The sequence below is a fragment of the Triticum aestivum genome, chromosome 5D (genome assembly GCF_018294505.1).
Source record: "Triticum aestivum cultivar Chinese Spring chromosome 5D, IWGSC CS RefSeq v2.1, whole genome shotgun sequence".
NCBI classification, from domain to species: domain Eukaryota; kingdom Viridiplantae; phylum Streptophyta; class Magnoliopsida; order Poales; family Poaceae; genus Triticum; species Triticum aestivum.
The window spans coordinates 473,320,186-473,339,351 of record NC_057808.1 but is presented as its reverse complement, the minus strand read 5'-3'; the positions used below and the strand labels follow the sequence as shown (position 1 = coordinate 473,339,351).

The window sequence follows — 19,166 nt, the reverse complement described above, 5'->3', positions numbered from 1 at the left end:
AAGTTGTTCATAATTTTTGCACGAGTTGCCCGCGAAAATTATTGAAATCTTCAGATATAATAATGAAAAAACACATGAGTTACTTGTCGAATGCACTAGAGTTGCACAAAAACACCTCAAAAGTTGCTAACGGTTTTTGTGTGATACTCGAGTGCATAACAATCTTAAAGTCATTGTCCTTGTTTTGCCTCCATTAACCTCATCAATGGAGAACTTAGACTTTTCCTTATATCATTGCTTTTGTCTAGATACCAAGTTAGATCGAGAGTACACATTAATTGCTTTGTGATAACAACTCCGTAATATTCTAGGCAATTAATTTGCAAAGTTAGAAAACTAAGCAGCAATGATAGACAACTAATTAATAATAGCAGGCACCCGTGCATCAATGGTAGGCCCATTTTTATTGTATTGTTGGCAACTGGGCATCAGTGGTAGGCAACTGACCATCCACAGTAGGCAACTGAGCAAACACGATAAGCAAGTTGGGATTATTAGCAAAATTCATTGATACACATAGTGCAATGACGTTGCTTATATGTAGCACTAAAGGTGCCTCATGTTTTGTGTGATTTTCTCATTTTTTACACAAACCAACCTCATAGGCACATCTACAAGGCAAAACAATGAAGTTGCTTTCCTATAACACTAAAGTTGCCTTCATCATACCCAAAGTTGCCTCGCAAAAAAAGTTTAACGGAGCATATCGATATGAGATCTAGTTTTGAAGAACTCGTCGCGAGAAACCCAACCGTGAAAGCGAAACTGGATTTTGACGCTTAAATCAAAAGTTACAGTATTTTAAACTTTTTAAACCCCAAATAAATGCACGTATGGACAAGATTCCTTTTCTGACGGACTGTATAAAGCACGCTTGGCTGCTCCTTCCATATTTAGACAAGCGCTTGATCCCACCAACGGGCGTTCGGGCGCCTGCTAGCCACGTCCTTTTTCATATATAGCACAGGAAACGCATACAGGCCGAAATTTTTCTCACTGTAACAATTTTTCACGCCGTGTCTTCACGGAGAATTTTCCAACGGTTCAGATATTTCAGAAGAACCCTCAGCTTTCCTAATCCTGCGGAACAGAGGCCCTACACATACTTTTTTGAGTCGTCCTCAGGCTGTTTTGAGCTCTGCTGTCCATCAGCTTCATGCGAATCGTTTTAGTACAATATAAAACGCCTCCTATATAAGAAAAACGACAATTCACATGGTACATAATCCATTACGAGTTAAGACAAACTATAGGTTGTTACTACATTGCCTCCAACGACTGTCAGTCTCATCTTATGTCATCAGCGCCATGTTACCCTCCCTGCCTTGAAACAAACAAACTGCAATCCCAAACAGTGCATTTCTGCTCCGGCCATGGTTCCTCCTCTCGGAAATAACATGGAAAACATACCTCAGCCTTCTCAGCTCGCGCCCAACGAACCAACCGTGCTAAAATGACAGCTAGCAATCTTCAACGCTCATCTTTCCAGCATCTTTCCCAGCCACTTGCCGCCGCGTCTGAGCATGCATCGCATACTGCTTTTGCAGCTCCTGGAGCCTGTCCAGGAGCTCTTGGAACGAAGGGCGACGCTGCGGGTCACTGCTCACGGAAAGGGTAACCCTTTAGCCGCACTGGGAATCATTCATGTAGGAGTGGTGCGCAACAAAGTAGTAGTAATGTACCTGTTCCAGCAACTCTTGATGATTGATGCCCACCGAGGATCCGTGTTGCTCGGAATTTCCAGTCTACGGTCCATGAAACCCACAGCTGCGATAATCTGGCCACATAGGGATCGCAGCGTTAGAGGTTTTCTTATCTTCTAACATGCTTATATAAACAAGCAAACAGGTTTTCTTAAACTACAACAGTGATGATTGCAGTTTTTTTGTAAAGATTCACCAGTAAGCCAGTACTTTTCAAGGGAATGTTGGTTCTAGGACACCCAGAAAAGGGATATCTGAAGACTTGTTTCTAAGGGTGAAAAGGGCAAAATGACACCCTAGGAATTGGGAGAGTGCAACTTTTAAGGACCTTTCATGCAATTCTTCAACAGAAAACCAAGCCCTGACAAAAGCATCTTAGTGTTAACCTTGCCGCTAGACTGAAAAGAGAATGGAGGAAATAATGAAGTGAAGAAACATCAAATTTGTTATTATCAGGTTGTATCTAAGTATATTTTTAGAACAGATCAAGCTGGCACTCTTTATCGATCTGCTGTATGAAACAGCACCACTGAAGTCAAAACCACACAGTTAGCACCAAATATTGATAGAAATTCAGAATATTAATTACCTAACCAAACATACATAATACTACATAGCAAAACACACCTGCATTTGATTGAGAGTATCCCATGGTATCTTCTGGGTAACAAGCTCCCACAGGACCACTCCGTAGCTGTATACATCAGACCTATATTTAACAAAAGGGAAGAAACGAGTGATTATCTGTAGGTAATAAGAACATCTATTGTTAAAAAGTGTTCATGTTGAGCTTACTTTTCATTTGAAGGTTCACTTCGTAACACTTCTGGAGCCATCCACTGCGGCTGGATATGGAAGCTAGCTATCAGATGTTTACAGTATATATATAGAGAAAACCGGTAGGAGATTGAAGTTAAAAACACCCTAGTTAGCCTGGAGAATCGATGCCAAAAGTCAAGTTTGCCTGTACTTACTGTTCCTTTTCCATTTTTTGTTGTCAGAAATGTTTCGAGTTTGAGACGCGAAAGACCAAAGTCTGCAACCTAATTGAAATAAGTGAGCACAGAAAACATAAAAGTATGGAGAACTAAGTTTCATAGTTACCTTTACAGTCCAATTTTTATCAACAGGTTTGATGATTTTAAATCACGGTGCACAATAGCGGGGATGGAATTGTGAAGATAATTCATGCCTCTTGCCTGCAACAATATAATGATTTTTAATAATCCACGTGGCAATGAAAGCTTCCATAACAGGAAAATTATGTGTTTTATCTCCATGGGTTAATGACATAAATCATGATCGACTTTTGGTGATATAATATTTACTTACGATCATAGCAACATAGCGTGTGTGGTAGCTCAAGATACCTTGTTAGATGGCAGGTACAGGATGTCACCTCCATCCTTCTTACATTCTTCCATACACTGAAGCTACAGATATGGCTTAAAATTTTTAAGGGTGAGCTTTACTGATTAGGTAATAAGGCTCATACAATCACGCACAATCTTTACTTATGATCATAGTAACATAGCGTGTGTGGTAGCTCAAGATACCTTGTTAGATGGCAGGTACATGATGTCACCTCCTCCTTTCATTCTTCCATACACTGAAGCTACATATATGGCTTAATTTTTTGAAGGGTGAGCTTTATTGATTAGGTAATAACGTTCATACAGTCATGCGCAATCAATGCCGACACGCAGGAAGGCACTAACTCACATATCACACACGCTTACCTAATTGCCCTAAGCTATGCCCACATCATTGCTCACCACCTTGGTGATAGATTATTCGCTCATGATCATGGTAAAATAGTGTGTGTCATAGCTCAAGATACCATGTGAGATGGCAGGCACAGGATATCACCTCTTTTCTTCTTTCCTTCTTCTACACTGGAGCTAAAGACATGGCTTAATTTACATTCAGTTCAACTTTGCTTCCACATCGGTGCTAACAAAATTTATGCGTACATTCAAATTGTCTCTTCAGATAGGCAGGGGAAGAATGCTTATCCAATTTTTCTGCTACAATATGTTCATTTCTTAACAGTTACACATAATGTATTTGGCTTGACTTCCTGAACCAGCTGTCAAGAGAAAATAGACTTACGATGTCTATGGCCATGTTAAGTTTCCGTCTTGGATCCAGCTTGCTAGTGTTCTTTCGAAGCAACTGAAACAAACTCCCTCTGCAACATGGAACTGTGTTATACAGAGGAAGTAAAAAAACTGACCTCTCAAGAGATACTAAAGTCTAAGCAATTACAGAAGAATGCCCAAACTAAATTTGCAATAACCAGAATGGTTCAAAACCAAGAGAAAACAGAGACTAGTCCACCTAGTGGTAAGTCAGCAATCACTGGAAAGTGGTTTCAGTGTCAAATGAAAAGAACCAAGGGTACTAGCAGCCCCAACTTTTTCGGTAAGAGGAAGGTGGATATAAAGCCCGGGTTCTTAGTCACACAGCTATGTGTGCTAGCCACTGAGCCACCTGTTAACCCTTGGAAATGTTCAAAAAAGTATGGTTAACGAAAGTAAGAGCTTCAGGTGACCTTGCAGCATCAGTACAACACCATGGAAAAAGACCAATGTGGTTAGCTCTATATTTTTTTTCTCAAACTGGATAAACTACTGAAAAATAAACAAAACAAGACAAAGCTACTGCAATGAAAGAAAACCAAAACTGTACAGCCCCCCTCTCTCTGTAATGGCTAGGCTTGGCTCTAACTGGATTACCAAGATAACTAATGTGTCATTCATGAAAAAAACCATTTACTACAAGTAACTGGATTAGGTTTACACTTCCCTTTGGGCTTTGGCTATTCCCCAGTTACTCACAGAGGCACACAACCAACCTGGGGTGACACACTTGCACTTCCTTTTTCTTTTTTTGCACGTTAGTTAATGTGGAAAGACCAACATGTCTACATGATACTCCCTCCGCTTCGGCGTATTAGGTTTCGTTCAGACAAGCCTTTGACTAGCAATTACACTATTAATATATAATTTTTGTAATACAAAATCATAACCACAAGTACATCTAATGACATCAACTTTATGTCGCATAAAGTATATATCAAAAGAGTAATTGTTTGTCAAAGGCAAAACAAAACCTAATGCACTAGCTAATTTGAAACGGAGGGACTATTTCTCTTTCATATTTATCTGTGAAATCTTCCAAGAAACTAAGAAAGTGACTGCAAAGTACAGGTCCGAACACAAACTTCACATGGATTACATAAACACAACTCAACAAGGGCAGTAGAATTATGGTGATGGAGTATAAAGCTAAGAAGCTCACTTTGACTCAAGTTGTGTAGCCCACTGGTTATGATCAAAGTTTGGATGGTGGACTTCTGGAGAGAATCATTCCAAATATACGAGAGAAGGAACACAAGAAACTATCAGAGGCAGCCATATTGGGGTGAAGGAAGGCGAGCAAAATCCTTGACTCTCATCCTTAATTAGTTACATCTACTACCTCCACTTCTGAGCCCCCACAAGGACAAACCAGGTAGATAAGCAAACAACCCAGCCCCGTGTCGCCCCCCCGCGGGCGACCCGGGCGCCCAACCCTAGCCGCCGCCGAACCCAGCCCCCACCTCCTTCCTCTCCTCCCGCCGCCGCCGGCGGGCGCCGCCGGGCAAAGCCCGCGCGGTGCCGGCGGCGGCGGGATCTCGTTTCCTCGCCTGGAACAGGGGCCGCGGGGGGCTGCTTCTTCGGGCGTGGCGGTGGAGCTCGGCGGCCGGCGCGTCGGGTGGTGCGCGCTAGTGTGCGGGGCGGCGCGGCCTGCTGGCCGGGGCGGCACGTCACTGGAGCGCGCGGGCCGGTGGCGGCGCGGCGTTCTTCGCGGCGGATCTGAGGCGGCGGCCTCGCTGGTGCGGACAGCGCTCCTCCGGTGGCGGGGAGTGCTCGTCGGTGAGGTAGGCCGGATCCCCTCGGCTGCGCGGGCAGCGAGGTCCCGGTGGGCACTGGTCATGGCGCGGGGAGGCCCCGGGCTCCCCTCGTCAGATCGGAGGCGATCTGGTCCGCTCGTGATGTATGACCTCCGGCTGGCCTGGATCTCTAGCGTGCACGCGCCTGTTGACGTTGTGGCTGGTTCGGAGGTGGCGGCAGGGTGCTTGTCCGGGGGAAACCCTTGGCCGCCGGTGGCGGTCACGGCGTCGATGGCGTCCCGGACGCCATTCCCTCCTTGGTGGCGGCGCCGAGGCTAAACCTCCCGTGCCTCCCCCCTTCCCCTGCGCCCGGGTGAAAACCCTAGCCCCGGTGGTTAAGCGGCGGCGGCGCCACAGCGTCGTCACCTTCTTGAAGGCGCCGACTTGGGCATGGGGATGCTGGGCGTGCATGGCGAGATTGTCTGGATCCTGGTGGCGGTCCGTCTGATCTACCACGTCGCAGCTCCGGGCATGTCTCGTGATTGCGGTGCTTATCTTCCGGCCGTGTCTCCGACGGCGACCTCGCCCTTCCTCACCTTGTACTTGCCGTGGTGGAGCGGTACTTCATCTCACTCATTGATGGCGGCGGAGTTCGGCGGCATGGCGCTGTGGAGGCTCGGCGTCCGATGCACGGAGATGGACTCGCGTAGGAGGAGGTAGCTGTCTGGCGTCATGGTGACGTCGATGGCAGAAGTGGCCTTCACAAGGTAGAAGACTCAATATAATCTGAAGACGGACCTGTGGAAGATGGCGGCGACGACACAAGAGTGCGTCTGACCGGATTGTGCCCCAGACCCGGTATGTGGCTCGGCTGGGGCTTCCGGCTTTTGATGTTTGGTTTAGGTGAGTGGTTTGGGTAATGGCCCAGCTAGCATCCCTTCATCATATGGATAAGAGTAGCGGCATATGTTGCCAAGATGGTGGATTCAGGTATATTGTTTGTAATACTTTGTAAGGTCCTCGAGAATAATTAATAAAGTGGCCGTATGCATCTCCCAGATGCAGAGGCCGGGGGTCATCCTCCTTTTCTAAAAAAAACAAGGACAAACCTATAGTTCTGAATTACCATTTTTTTCATGAATGAACCTTCTCATTTGAAATTCCTCAACAGAACTTATATTTTTTATGAAACAGAGCACATCTTTTCAACCCCAGCTTGCTACGGATCAGTGACCATCAAGAACCACTTACATTTCAAAGCGGGGCATAGACTGCTGAGAATTCCTTGGTGAATGATTTGGATTCTACCATTGTTCCTATGGGCCCAGATCATAAGTATGGTAGAAAAAATGGACTGCATACTGCTTGTCTTCCACCAAGTAAAGTCAAAAAAGTAACAACCGCAGAGACAAACATGTGGGAGATATAGCCTACCGTGGGAGGAATTCTGTTACAATACAAAGTCGTTCGTGTGATGCAACTGCGCCCATGAAAAGTATTATACTGGGATGTCGTAGTTTCTTCATCAATGATACCTACAAATTTGATGAACACAAGTATGGTCATGGCCACAATTATGGAAAAGGGTTCACAAGAACAGGATTAAGAAAGTTATCAATGTACTGCTAATTGATATCTTACAAAAGAAATCAACATAGTGGAATTTACCCACATGAGCAACAACACAGAAAAGAAAAATAGCAATTTATCGGTTCAGTGAACATCACAGGGTCCAACCGTAATCTGGAGTTAGTTTGAGCACTGGAGTATATGATTCAATAAGACAGTAGATATAATGCAGTTTCATTGACATAATACTCAATTTCATCAGCAATTGAGGGTCAGCAGAAATTGCAGTCATATATAGATGCCTACCTCTTGTCTGAAGGTATTTATCATTTCTTCTGAATATTCCTGCCTGGAGAACAATTTAACTGCCACATCCTACAAAAACATGGATAAATATTAAGAATTGATCATTAAGATGTAAAGCTTAATACATAACCATGCGACAGAACATACATACCGAGCCATACCACAAAGCATGATACACTGTTCCGCAAGAACCTGCATGAATCAAACACGAGAATAGTACAAAATGAGTGGTCTCTCTTACAGAAGCAGGCAATGCCCTCTTGCATACAGCAGTTCAAGAATAGGCATTTTCTTACTAATTCTATTTGATTATCTACATGAAATTTCAGTAGTAAACAAGTACATGTACATGTCTTATGTACGTTAAAGAAACCTTCCTTCATTTTGGACCATTTTGCATGGAAAATGGTGAATCAGTCCTGTTCCGGGAAGACATATGGCTAGGGGATGCACCTTTTCTACCTTGTTCCCAGGTTGTTTACCATTGTACGTAACAAACATGCTACAGTGGCCTCTGTTCTTGGGGACTCTTATAGGTCAGGAGTTAGCTGATTGGAACACCATTGTCCACGGTAGCTGTGGTGCAACTTTCTCAGAACGAGGATTCGTGCTAGAGGGATTTGCATTCCTCTGTTTTTTTTCGGGTGAAATCCATGTATGCAGCCCTTATAGACACAAGGGTTCGTTTCAGATCCAAAAGGCTTCGGAGACTTAAATCGCCACTTAAAATCAAGGTGTTCATTTGGGTCCTTTGTCGGGGGGTTATCCTCACAAAAGGATAATATTTGATGAAGCGCAAATGGCAAGGGGGGCACGTGCTGCAGCTTTTGTTTTGAGCAAGAAGTTATCTGACGTCTATCTTTTGAGTGTGGGTTAACATGCATGCATGGAATGCTGTATATATTTGGTCCGTTTGGCTATGCAGTGTTAATTTTGGTCCATTTGGCTATGCAACGTTAATTCTGCAAGAAGTTCAATCTTGTACGCAGATGTTACTCTCGTGAACCAGTTGGTTGCGGTCTTGGGTGTTGTTACAGAAGGTGCAGCGCAAGAAGCCAATGAGCATGGCACAAAGAAGCTCGAGTGACTTACCAGGAAGTTTATGTCCCGGGTTGGATGTCATGCAAGTGATAGGCTTCTTAGTATCTAAGTCTGTGGCCTGTCACACTTTTAGTTGCGGACTGTGAGGATTTGTGGTCTACCACCATTTTTTATTAGGCTACATTTTGATAACTTGTAATAAACGTCGGAACAGTTAAGGCCATATGCATCTATGATGCAGAGGCCGGGGCAATAAGGCTTCCATTTTCTATAAAAAACCGTACAAGTATAAGCATACACATGAAAAATGCTATCGCAGTTGTGACATGGAACTAATGACATCAGGACAACTGTAAAATCATGAAAATAAGTAAATAACTGAAGTGTTTCGACTATTGAAGGCAAGAAGAGATAGAACTGATAGGATTATGACAAAAATGAACACAAACTATTATTTAACAGGCATGCACAATGAGGAATTACTGAAAGAGAACTGATTTGGATTAGCCAAAGAGAAGATGAGAATAAACGAGGTATTACCTAGAGGCATGCCCACTGAGGAATTACTGAGAACAAACACTCTTTAAGCAGTTCTGAAGAGTACAAACTGTTGCTATGCCTACGCCTAAATCGTTTAAGAACATGCTAACAAGATATGTGGTTGTGTACATGTCCAAATAGATGGGGTAATTGCAAAGGGAGAATAACTACCTTGACCTACTTGTTCTCCAATTACTAGATCTTCCCACAGAATCTCATAATGTAAGCAGTCTACTTCATAATCCACTCTCTCGATAGGACTGCCACTAGTACTTGTGCTGCTCATACTACTGGTGTTGTTAAAAGTCCACCAGAAACCTGACTGGGCGTATTCACTGTCTTGGCAGTCTGGAATTATGATGGGCTCTAGAACTGGAACTCTCTGATGACTCTGGTCATTCTCTTGCTTATCATGCAAATGTGTTGAGGTTATGTTACTCCTTCCAGAACCCCCATCATTTTCACGCCCTTTCCGAGGCCAAGATATCCCCTTCTTGGCCAGCAATTCCTCGGGCTCTGAACTGAACATTTTGTGAAACCCTACTTTTCCTTCTCCTGAATCATCAGTACTTGTTTTGCTCAACTGCCCAGGGGATTTCTCTACAGCAGCAAAGACACCAGACTGTACATCCTCATTTGGGGTGCTTGCCTCACTTGATGTCAGGTCCGCCCTAACATCATGTTCAGAATATTGATCCTCAGAGCCACTAGCACACTGTCTCTCCCAATTCTGACCTGTCCTTGTCCGAGAAGGGACTCTACTTGTAAGCTTGGTGGCCTGTGTTGTTACTTAAAATTAGAAAGAGAATACACTAGGAACTAAATTATGAATAAATATCAGAAAGAGAATCTTTCCATTAAAACTGAACACTGTAATTCTTTCTTCTGTTTGCTTAGAAATGCGACTTACAAAAGTTGTTATCTTGGAGGTGATAGCAGATTGAAGAGGTCGCTGGGAGTCAAAAGAACCTTTGTTTTGTGAACCACTTTCAATCCGGCTGTTAACATGAAAATGGGGCTTTGCTGAATTTTGATAGGAATTCTCTGTGACGGAAGGACAAAATATCTCCTCCAATGTTCGTACATCAAGCGAGAGACATATGAGGCCAATCAAGCTACCATCGTCATCATATAAAGGAGTGTTATGGACAACAATAAAGAACCTCTCCCCTGACTTGTTTTTAACGGGGAACTTTCCCCTAAAACACTTCCCCATGAATATATTCTGGATAATGATGTTTGCTGCATCAAAGTCAGTAGGATGAACAATTAATTCGACAGCATCTTGGCCAATTGCTTCTGATGCAGAATAGCCATACATATGCTCAGCATACCGGTTCCTAGGTTACAGTACAAAGGTAAGAGTTTGGCAAAAAGATACTTCATATGATCGAGCAGAGTGAGGCATGTGAAGAAATGCAGATTACATGAATAATTTTACATGCCTCTTGAGCCAAGTTGACCAGTTGAGAGCATGGGATCTACACTAATTATATACACAAAATATGCTATGTATTTGAGTAACAAAACTAAAATTTCAGAGGCACAAGGAAAAACAGCAATATTTTCACATTTTCACTACATGTTCCTTGTTGCCAGAAAAGCAGCATAACTTCTCAATCAGTCTTTTAAGCAATTTCGGAAGTGAAATCATATACCGAAAGTGGACCAGAGACTTGTAATTAAGATCTCTTAATACGAAAAATGCCTGATATGTATCCACCATTATAACTGAGGAGTGAGGTCCACCAAATATGCGGCGTGCACAGAGTGTTGGCCCTTTCATTCCAATTAATCTGAGATAACGTACAGCTTTAAAGCAGACATGATGCTTCAACGTTTGTACAGTTTTTGTGGGTCAAGTTTGCTTACCAATAGCAGAATGAAATATATTCTTGAATTATCGATGCAATCACGCAAAAAAAAGAGGTTGTGATACAACCAGTGTCTTTCACTCCCTCCGTTCCATATTACTTGTCGCTGATTTAGTACAAAAGAATCGTGTTCAGATTTTAGCACTACATCTTGAAGTAACCTAACCTAAGTTACCCTAAGTACATACGATGTGTTGATGATAAGCAGATCAATGTCATAAAACACCCCAGTGTGATCACCAATTCACCAGGACAAGCTAGAGGCTGGGCATCCACCATTCTGAATTTAGCAACTGATTTCTGCCCAGTAAACCCATAGTTTCCTCTACTACATAAAGCTAATGCACACAGGGCTACTTCAATGCAGGCCCAAGGGAAAGGCCATTGCATCCTTGTAACAGCACAACAGATTCGTGCAGTGCAAGATTACACAGTAGGTCCCGGCGGCAATTTTTCACTCAGTGGGCAGGATTATACAACTATAAACAACCAAGAGGCCCACATCGTATGGTTCAAGCTATGCATAACACCGGTTCGACATTTCATCGAACACTTGGTGAGCATCAACAGCGGGTGGAGTCTCGCCAGTAGAGGAGCTTGCCGTCGGGCGCGATGATGTGCACGGCCTGGCCCAGCGACTGCAGTATCCAGTGGCAGTGCCTGTCGGAGAGCCTGGCTCGGTTGTCGCGGAGCGGCCGCGGCGACGAGTCCGGGAGCGCGCGCGACAAGGAGGGGTGCCGCGGCGGCAACGCGGGGGAAGGCGGGCGGCGGCGGCGGTCCGCCGCCCGCTGCGCGCCGCCACTGCCGCGGCGCTCCGGCGCGAGCCTGCCCATCTCCCGCAGGAGCTCGGCCTGGCCCTCCTCCAGCTCCCGTATCTTCCTCAGCAGCTCCTCCGCCTCCATCGCCGCTCTATACTACCAGCAGTTTCCTGGGAGGGCGAGCCGTGGACCGGGGGAGGGGGGGAAGATCTAGGCAGCGGCATGGCAGAGGCCAACGACGGCTTCGCTCATGCCTGACATAATGGAGGCGGGCGGCATCCGGCGTGGCGACGTCCCTCCCGCGCTGTCTGCTGCCTCATCCTCTTGGAAACTGAAATCACCTCTTCTGTTCTGTTCCGTTCCATGTTTTTATCCCACCGCCTCCTTCTGCTAAGCAAGTCAACTTGTGCAGCCAGCAGGTGATCATGACCCATAGAGAGATTATTATTATATTTGAGAAAAATAATATTCACAGACCTTCGTCCCGTATCTAGACTAATCTAATACACCTAATTTGAAACGGTGGTAATATATATGATTATGGTAACAACAACTACTTTAAAGATTTTGGGAAGTGGTGGCGCGCAGTCGGCGGACCGCCGCCTTCCCCGCGTTCCCGCCGCGGCCCTCCAGGCAACAATGACTCTGTAACCTGAGTGTTATTGAGAAATTTGTTGCCTGGCAACAAGAACTGAATATAGAAATTCAATGAGAGGTTTGAGAAGTCGAGAATCTCTTCATAGTGATATTACTCCATTAGCATGCCATTGGAAAAAATAAATCCGACCGTGAAGTCTCTTAAATATATTTAAGAAAGTTTGCAAGAAGCCAAGAAGGATAGTATATGGAAGTCGCTCGCTTACTTGGGCACTCATCATAAAATCTTAAAAAATACATCTAGATACATTCATTTCTTTGACAAGTATTTTAGAAGGGAGGGAGGGCATACGATGATTATCTAATCTCGGTGAAACATCTTCAATCATTCCCACCGGCTTCTTCTTGGACTTGTCAGACATAGCTGCTGACGAAGACCGAGAAGCCACCACATCTCAAATTCTACCATGGCGCGGGTAAAACTGAAACGAGCCGAGCAGCTTCAGGATGCAACAATCCCTGCAGGGTGTCACCATAGGAACTGCAGATGCACACTCATGCATGTGCTTTCAACATGTTACAGGCTAGACTAACAACAAGAGCACGCTGATGGTTGCCCAATGGGCGGCAACCTGTGAACAATATAAATAACAAGTCTGCAGATTTCAGGAATGCAACACTCCAAAACAACAGACAGAGGAAGAGCCCAGAAGTAGGAACATTGGAATGGTGACACAATCGGCGATTGTCACACCACAACATCTAAGAACAGCAAGCATTTATTACCATCAAAATTCTCAAAAAGCAGCTGTTGTAGCCCTTCTCATAGTCAAGCAAAGAACAAAAAGCATTATCAAGTTTCACATCACAACATGCAACTAAGAACAAAATCATTATCACCATTCGCCACCACACTATGGCACTACCTCATGAACAAATGCCACATTCTCATCCTAAGTAAACGAAGTTACTTCTTCAGGTCCAAGGGCTCAGCCTGTATTTTCATTATCAAGAACCACACCGTACACAAAGCTCATACGGACAAGGCGACACATGAAGCACAAGAAGTTATCCATACAGACTCCTAACAGAAACTGATGTAAAGGTCAACAGAGGACGGGAGAAGTCATGTAGTCGGAAGTGCAGCCCTATCGACCACCAGCAGGCACGGTTCACTCAGTTGTAGTTCCTCGCTGAGCCGCATCCATAGACACTGATGAGAAACAAAATTTTGTCAACATGATGTTCGCCCATATAGCAAGACAGAAGCATATGAAGAACAGAAGTTAAGATGATATGAAAACTGGATTTTGACTACCTAATGGTACTGATCGACAATCAACTTTGGTCCATTCTCACATTGCCGTGCTTCATTTGAAATCTGTTGTATTATCTTTTCGGTACCCCGACTTCCATTGTTGTGTAAACTTAAGTGCAACTCTTTCAGAACCTTAAGGTGCTCTATACCGTCAACTCCCTCAAAAGCAAAGAACCGTAGATCAAGCCTTTCGAGGTTCGGTGTAGCCTTCTCCAGAAACACCAATTTTGGCACGTAAGGGGCAGAAAAACGAAGAAGCTTCAGACTCTCGAATCCACCAGGGTGAACTATGATCATCATGGTAATGTTAGGATGTTCCAAGTGAAGCTGGATCTGTCTGCAAGTGGCTTCCGGTTCTAGACCCTGTTTTGCGTCATCAAGAGAAAATGTGAGAGAGAACAGCTTCCTCAGCTGGCTAAGTTGCACCAAAGCATCTGAGCTAAGCATCCCGAGTGAGAGGGTTAGCTTTGTCAGTGTGTCCAGTTCAATGATCCATTTTGGGAGATTAACCACTTTCGCCTGCAGTTTGCAAGACAGCTCAAGGGCATTCAGAAACTTGGGCGGGGAGGAGAGACAACCCCATGAGCTGAGAAAACCAGCAGACCCATCATCAATTACAAGGGTTTGGAGCGAGTAGCCACAAAGATCTTCAATAGAGAACCTCAATTCATCGAAAAGTTTACCCTCATTCTTGATGTTCAACTTGTAGATTACAAGCTTCCTCAGCTTGGTCAGCTGACGGAAATCTGCTACTGAAGATGGTCCTTCGACAATTTCGATGCCTGACAATACACAGAGGGATTTTATTGGCTTCTTCTTCATATCCTCAGGAAGCTTCAATGCCTTCCGTGTCTTTTTGTTCCCGCCAAGTATATTCTTCACCTTTTCCAGCTGGCAAATAGTTTTGGGTAACTTTGTAATACCACTTTCCCTGATGTCAAGGGTCTCTAAATACTGAAGTTTCCCTATATCTTTAGGAAGCTTTGTGATGTCTGTTCTGCGGAGGCTGAGGTACTTGAGAAGAAAAAGTTCGCAGACAACTTTTGTGTGTTCTTGTTTGAAATCTGTACAGCCTTCAAGATCCAAATGTTGCACAATTCTCAACTTTTGTGGCTTGGAAAGCAACCCATTCAAAGTACCAAATACGCTCAACGATCGCACATGGGATAGGTTCATGTTATTTTTTGCACTCTCAGTCTTCAAACCATCACTCTGAAGTGACAAACGCCGAACCATATTACTGGGCGGTGCAACGAACCACTGGCCACCAACCACAGTGACAAAATTTTCTTCACCCGCCTTGCACACAAGATACTCATGTATCATGTGATGAACTTCATAGGTCTTCACCTTTCCATTGCTACTGTGCTTCACAGCTCGAATTATCTGTCTCTTTATCAAATGATTGAAGCATGTTTCTGCAACCTCTTCTACGCTCAATCCTTGTTTCTCACTGACAAGAGCTTCTGAGATCCATTTTCTTAAGAGGCGTTTCCTGCTATTTTGCGAACTGCTTGGAAATATACTGAGATATAGAGAGCATCTTTTGATCTCAAGTGGCATATCAAAATAGCAATTATCAATAATGCACATTAATCCATCATGGGAAAGAGGTTTCAGATAATCTGGTACCAGATCCTTAAAAACTTGTTTCCAGTCAGAAATATGTGGGTTGCAGGCAACATATCCAGCCATGATAACTATCGCCAATGGCAGCCTCATGCACATTTCCCAGTGTTCAGGTATAATTTTGCTCTTATCTTGCTGTTCCTGGCAACCTTTAGCTTCAGCCATGATGTCCATAAATAATACTTCAGATTTGTCCCCGCTGAGGATTACAGCCTCGTAAAGATAATCTCCTTTATTCCTTACTGAAGCACTGGCAACAGCCTGGAATCTTGACGTAACAATCACTCTGCTACCTTTCTCACTTTTAGGCAGTGACTTCTTTATCAGCTCCAACATATCAGTAGACCAAACATCATCCAGCACGAGCAGGTAACTGCCATGAGAAGAAAAGATAACAAGATGAGTCACTTTTAAACAATGTAAATGAAGTGTTGGAATAACAAAGAGTGAAATGAAAGTACATATCTAGCAAAAAATTATCTTGTTGAACTTGAATTCAAATAACATAAGAAAAACTGATGTAAATCATGTGAAGACTAGTTTATGCAATTCGATGATGCTTTCATGTAATATGCATAGAAAGCATAGTGATGAGCTACACAAAGGACCACTTGATGGATGTTATACCTGTATTTCTCTAAGTGCTCCTTAAGCTCTTCCTTGAGTTTTTGAAGTTTCAATGTTTGTAGCCTATCACGTGCTTTCTTCAAGGTGCTGCCCCTAATACTGCCATGAGATGTGTCCCACCACCGCTGCTGCCTGGTACCTTCTCTGACCTGTGGCATGATCTGGTAGAGTATACTCCTTAGTACTGCCTCTACATCAGATTTCTGTGACACTGTGACCATCGCCCTGCGGTCAAACTGATCACTGAAGTTTTGATATAATGATCTGGCTATTGTGGTCTTGCCCACCCCTGCCAATCCGACTATGCATAGCACACCATGGTTTGTTGGATCTGCATTAGGTTCTTCCACAGGGACAACGGTGCTATTGCTTGGAAGTTGCTGTGCAATGGTCTCTGCCGGCCCCTCAGCTGTCAGCATCCATTTCCCAAGCATCTCCATGTCCCTTTCAACTCCCACGGGTGTCTTGGTTCTAACAAGCGCAAGCCTTGTCTGCTGATTCTCTGCAGCGTTGAACCCAATGGCAGCTCCACCGGGCCTGTCGCTGCTGGTCTTTGGGTTGTCGAGGCTGCACTGGATGCACCGTTCCCCGATTTGCTGCACCCGCATCTTGAGTTCAGATAAAGTAGAAGCTATTTCGTGGCGAGGCCACCACGTCCAGACCTCATAGATTTTAGAGGCGGCAAACGAGCAGCAAAGGTCGGTGGTGGGGTCGTGATGCAACCGGTGGGTGAAGTCGTCGACACAGTCCTCGACGTCGTAGGTGACCTCATGGATCTGCTTGAGCCAATCCCTTGCCCGGAGGTCGTGGCCGTGGGGCTCCGTGCAGCAGAGGTCGCCAATGAACGCCTGCATAGCGCCGAGCTCGTCGGTGATGTACTGTACGTCGCCACGGACGCCTCGGGTCAAAGTGTAGTCCTCAGCAAGCAGCGCCCCGAGTTTGTTCAGGAGCCATTTGATGGCCTCGCCGCGCCCCGCCGCCACCAGATCCATCGCCGGGTTGCGATTTTGCTGTACACGGCAGCAATTGGGTGAGACTGAAAGCAAGACAAAAATTTGCAGAAACAGAGAAGCATACTAGAGACACCCATTTCATGCAGAAACAGAGAAGAACATGCTAGAGACTACATACAGTATATGCAGAATTGCGGCGCTTTTAACACGGAATTGCCTAATGATGCACTACTCTATTGCCTGAGGGGATCCTCTCCTATTGTCAGTATTGCCTGATCTCTCGTCTAAACAAATGTCCTCTTTACACTTGCATCTGTTCAAACTTGCCCCCTGCACTTGCATCTACGAACTTCCTGTTCATGAGGGGACAAAAGGAGCTGCTTAAGGGCCAGCATCTGTGAATTGGGAAAAAATGCTGCATCTACCTGAACAAACTTGCCTGAAAAAACGTTCCCCGTGAGATCCTCGATGTGTGAAGAGCGGGGTGTGGGATTTGCACGCAGGGCTCCGCGCGCGACTATTCCCACCGGCGACATCGACTCTGGATCCCCCCTCCCCGACTCTGGCCACCCCTAGCGTCCCCACCAAGCCTCCTCCCCTAGCCTCGATGAAAGATGACGACGTGGCGTGGGCGAAACGCCCCTGCCCCCACTCTCCCCCCTCCCCCTGCCGTTCGCGAGACGAACTGGAGACCAGGGCGAGCGAATTACCTTCTCTCTCCCGGAGATGTAGCAGTTCGCCGCCCCCGCCTCGCGTCACCGACGGGACCTCCTTCCTTCCCCCTCCCCTTCTCTCGTCGCGCGCGGGCTGCTTGGTCGGCTGGTACTGCTCGTCTCCGCGTGGTGGTCGTTGTCGCCGGCTCACACGCCCCCCACCTTGTTCCTCGCCGGCCGCGCCCGCCGACGAGCCTAGGGTTTCTCTCCCTGCGTTTCGCGCGGGGTGGTGCCGTGGATGGAAGGGGAACGGGGAGGGCGAATGGTGTGGGGGCGCGTTTCCCCAAAATTTCGAAACCCACCGCTCTCTGTCAAGCCTCCGCCTTGACGGCGTCTGTGGTGTTGCCGTGACAGCGTGTAGATCGGGTAGGACCCGATCGTCCCTGTGTGTGACTCGTCTGGCGGGTGGGCCAGGCGGGTGGGCGATGCGGTCAGATTAGAGCAACTCCAACGCGGCCACCCATTTCGTCCGCGCGCGTTCGTTTAGGTTGGCGCGTTGGGCCGGCAACGCGCTGAAAAGTCGGCCCAACGCGCCGACCCAAACAGACGCGCGTCTGCTTTTCGTCCGCGTGCCGATTCATTTCCGGCCCATTTTTTAGCCGGATTTGCGTCGGCGCGGACATGAGACGGACGCGCGCGCCTGCCTACTCCTTCCCCTGGCCCGCTGGTTGGTGGCACATTGGCCATCCTCTCTCATTCCAACAGTAAACCATCGCCCGCCCCCTTCGTCGCCGACACCGCCGCCCATTTTTCCGGTGACTCTGCCAGCTGCCGGCGCCGCAACATCCCTTCTGCAACGCCGCCACCTTCTACGTCGCCCGCCACCGCCGTCTTGTCGTCGGGGAACCGAAAGCTTCCCACCCCGCTCCCCCGACACAGCCGCGACGGCAACCAAGAAGCCGCCCCGGCCAGATCTCACCGTCACGCTCGTCGGACGCCGGCACGCTCGTCAGATGCCTACAGGGTAGCTAGCTGGTTCGTGTGCGCGGCGACTCCCTTCGCCGGCCGTCTCGACAGTTTGCCAAGGTACAACATGGACTCCGCCGACGAGTTCTTTTTTCACAATTTTCTTTGCGACTCCGACGATTCGTCGTCCGATGATGAGGAGGAGATCTTGGCTGCCGTGTTGGTCCATCACCACCTCAATAGCTAGCGCCCGGCGTTCCGTGGCTCCATTCCGGGGCCACCTTCCGGCGTTGAATCGCAATCGAGAGAGCGGGCATTTCCTTCTTTGGAAGGACTACTTCGACACAACAAACCCGTTGTTCAAACTTCAGAAATTCCTCTTATAAAAAATGCACTGCCGCCATCTGAATGAGCAGGCATCTTTTCAACCGGATTAAAGAGGGGGTGGTCGGCTATGATGACTATTTCGAGTGCAAAGAGGATGACATTGGAAAGTTTGGTTTCTCCTCTTGTAAAAAATGCACTGCCGCCATCCGAATGCTTGCATACGGAGTGCCCGGTGATCTCATTGACGAATACGTCCATATGAGCGAGTCTACATCCCTAGACTCCCTGTATAAGTTCTGCAAGGCTGTTATTGTTGTGTTTGGCCCTGAGTACTTGAGAGAGCCGACTCCTGAAGATACAACCCGTTTGTTGGCGATGAATGCCAGCAGGGACTTCCCAGCGTTGCTTGGCAGCATAGACTGCATGCA

The 19,166-nt window shown here is 46.2% G+C and overlaps 1 protein-coding gene and 1 pseudogene across 2 annotated transcripts; both read right to left on the bottom strand.

Annotated features, from left to right (window-relative positions):
* Nucleotides 1-1,311: 1,311 nt before the first annotated feature.
* Nucleotides 1,312-12,090, bottom strand: LOC123122899 (uncharacterized; annotated as a pseudogene).
* Nucleotides 12,091-13,026: 936 nt separating this feature from the next.
* Nucleotides 13,027-17,800, bottom strand: LOC123122898 (disease resistance protein Pik-2). Of its 2 annotated transcripts, none has more exons than XM_044543271.1 (4): nt 17,503-17,800; nt 15,840-16,849; nt 13,584-15,585; nt 13,027-13,478 (listed from the first exon to the last, which is right to left on the bottom strand). In XM_044543271.1, the coding sequence occupies exons 2-3, from the start codon at nt 16,829-16,831 to the stop codon at nt 13,584-13,586; spliced, it is 2,994 nt and encodes a 997-aa protein (XP_044399206.1). In that variant the 5' UTR covers nt 16,832-16,849; nt 17,503-17,800; the 3' UTR covers nt 13,027-13,478. The 2 variants fall into 2 exon arrangements, with proteins under 2 accessions (XP_044399206.1, XP_044399208.1); XM_044543273.1 differs by lacking the exon at nt 17,503-17,800 and adding an exon at nt 16,971-17,263.
* Between the last annotated feature and the right edge of the window lie 1,366 nt (nt 17,801-19,166).

Excerpts from the sequence above, each read along its gene's own strand:
- LOC123122898 (XM_044543271.1), bottom strand. The coding sequence starts at position 16,831 with ATGGATCTGGTGGCGGCGGGGCGCGGCGAGGCCATCAAATGGCTCCTG. Across the intron at positions 15,586-15,839 it reads GAGCACTTAGAGAAATACAG|TTACCTGCTCGTGCTGGATG; the intron begins GTATAACATCCA and ends TTCTCATGGCAG.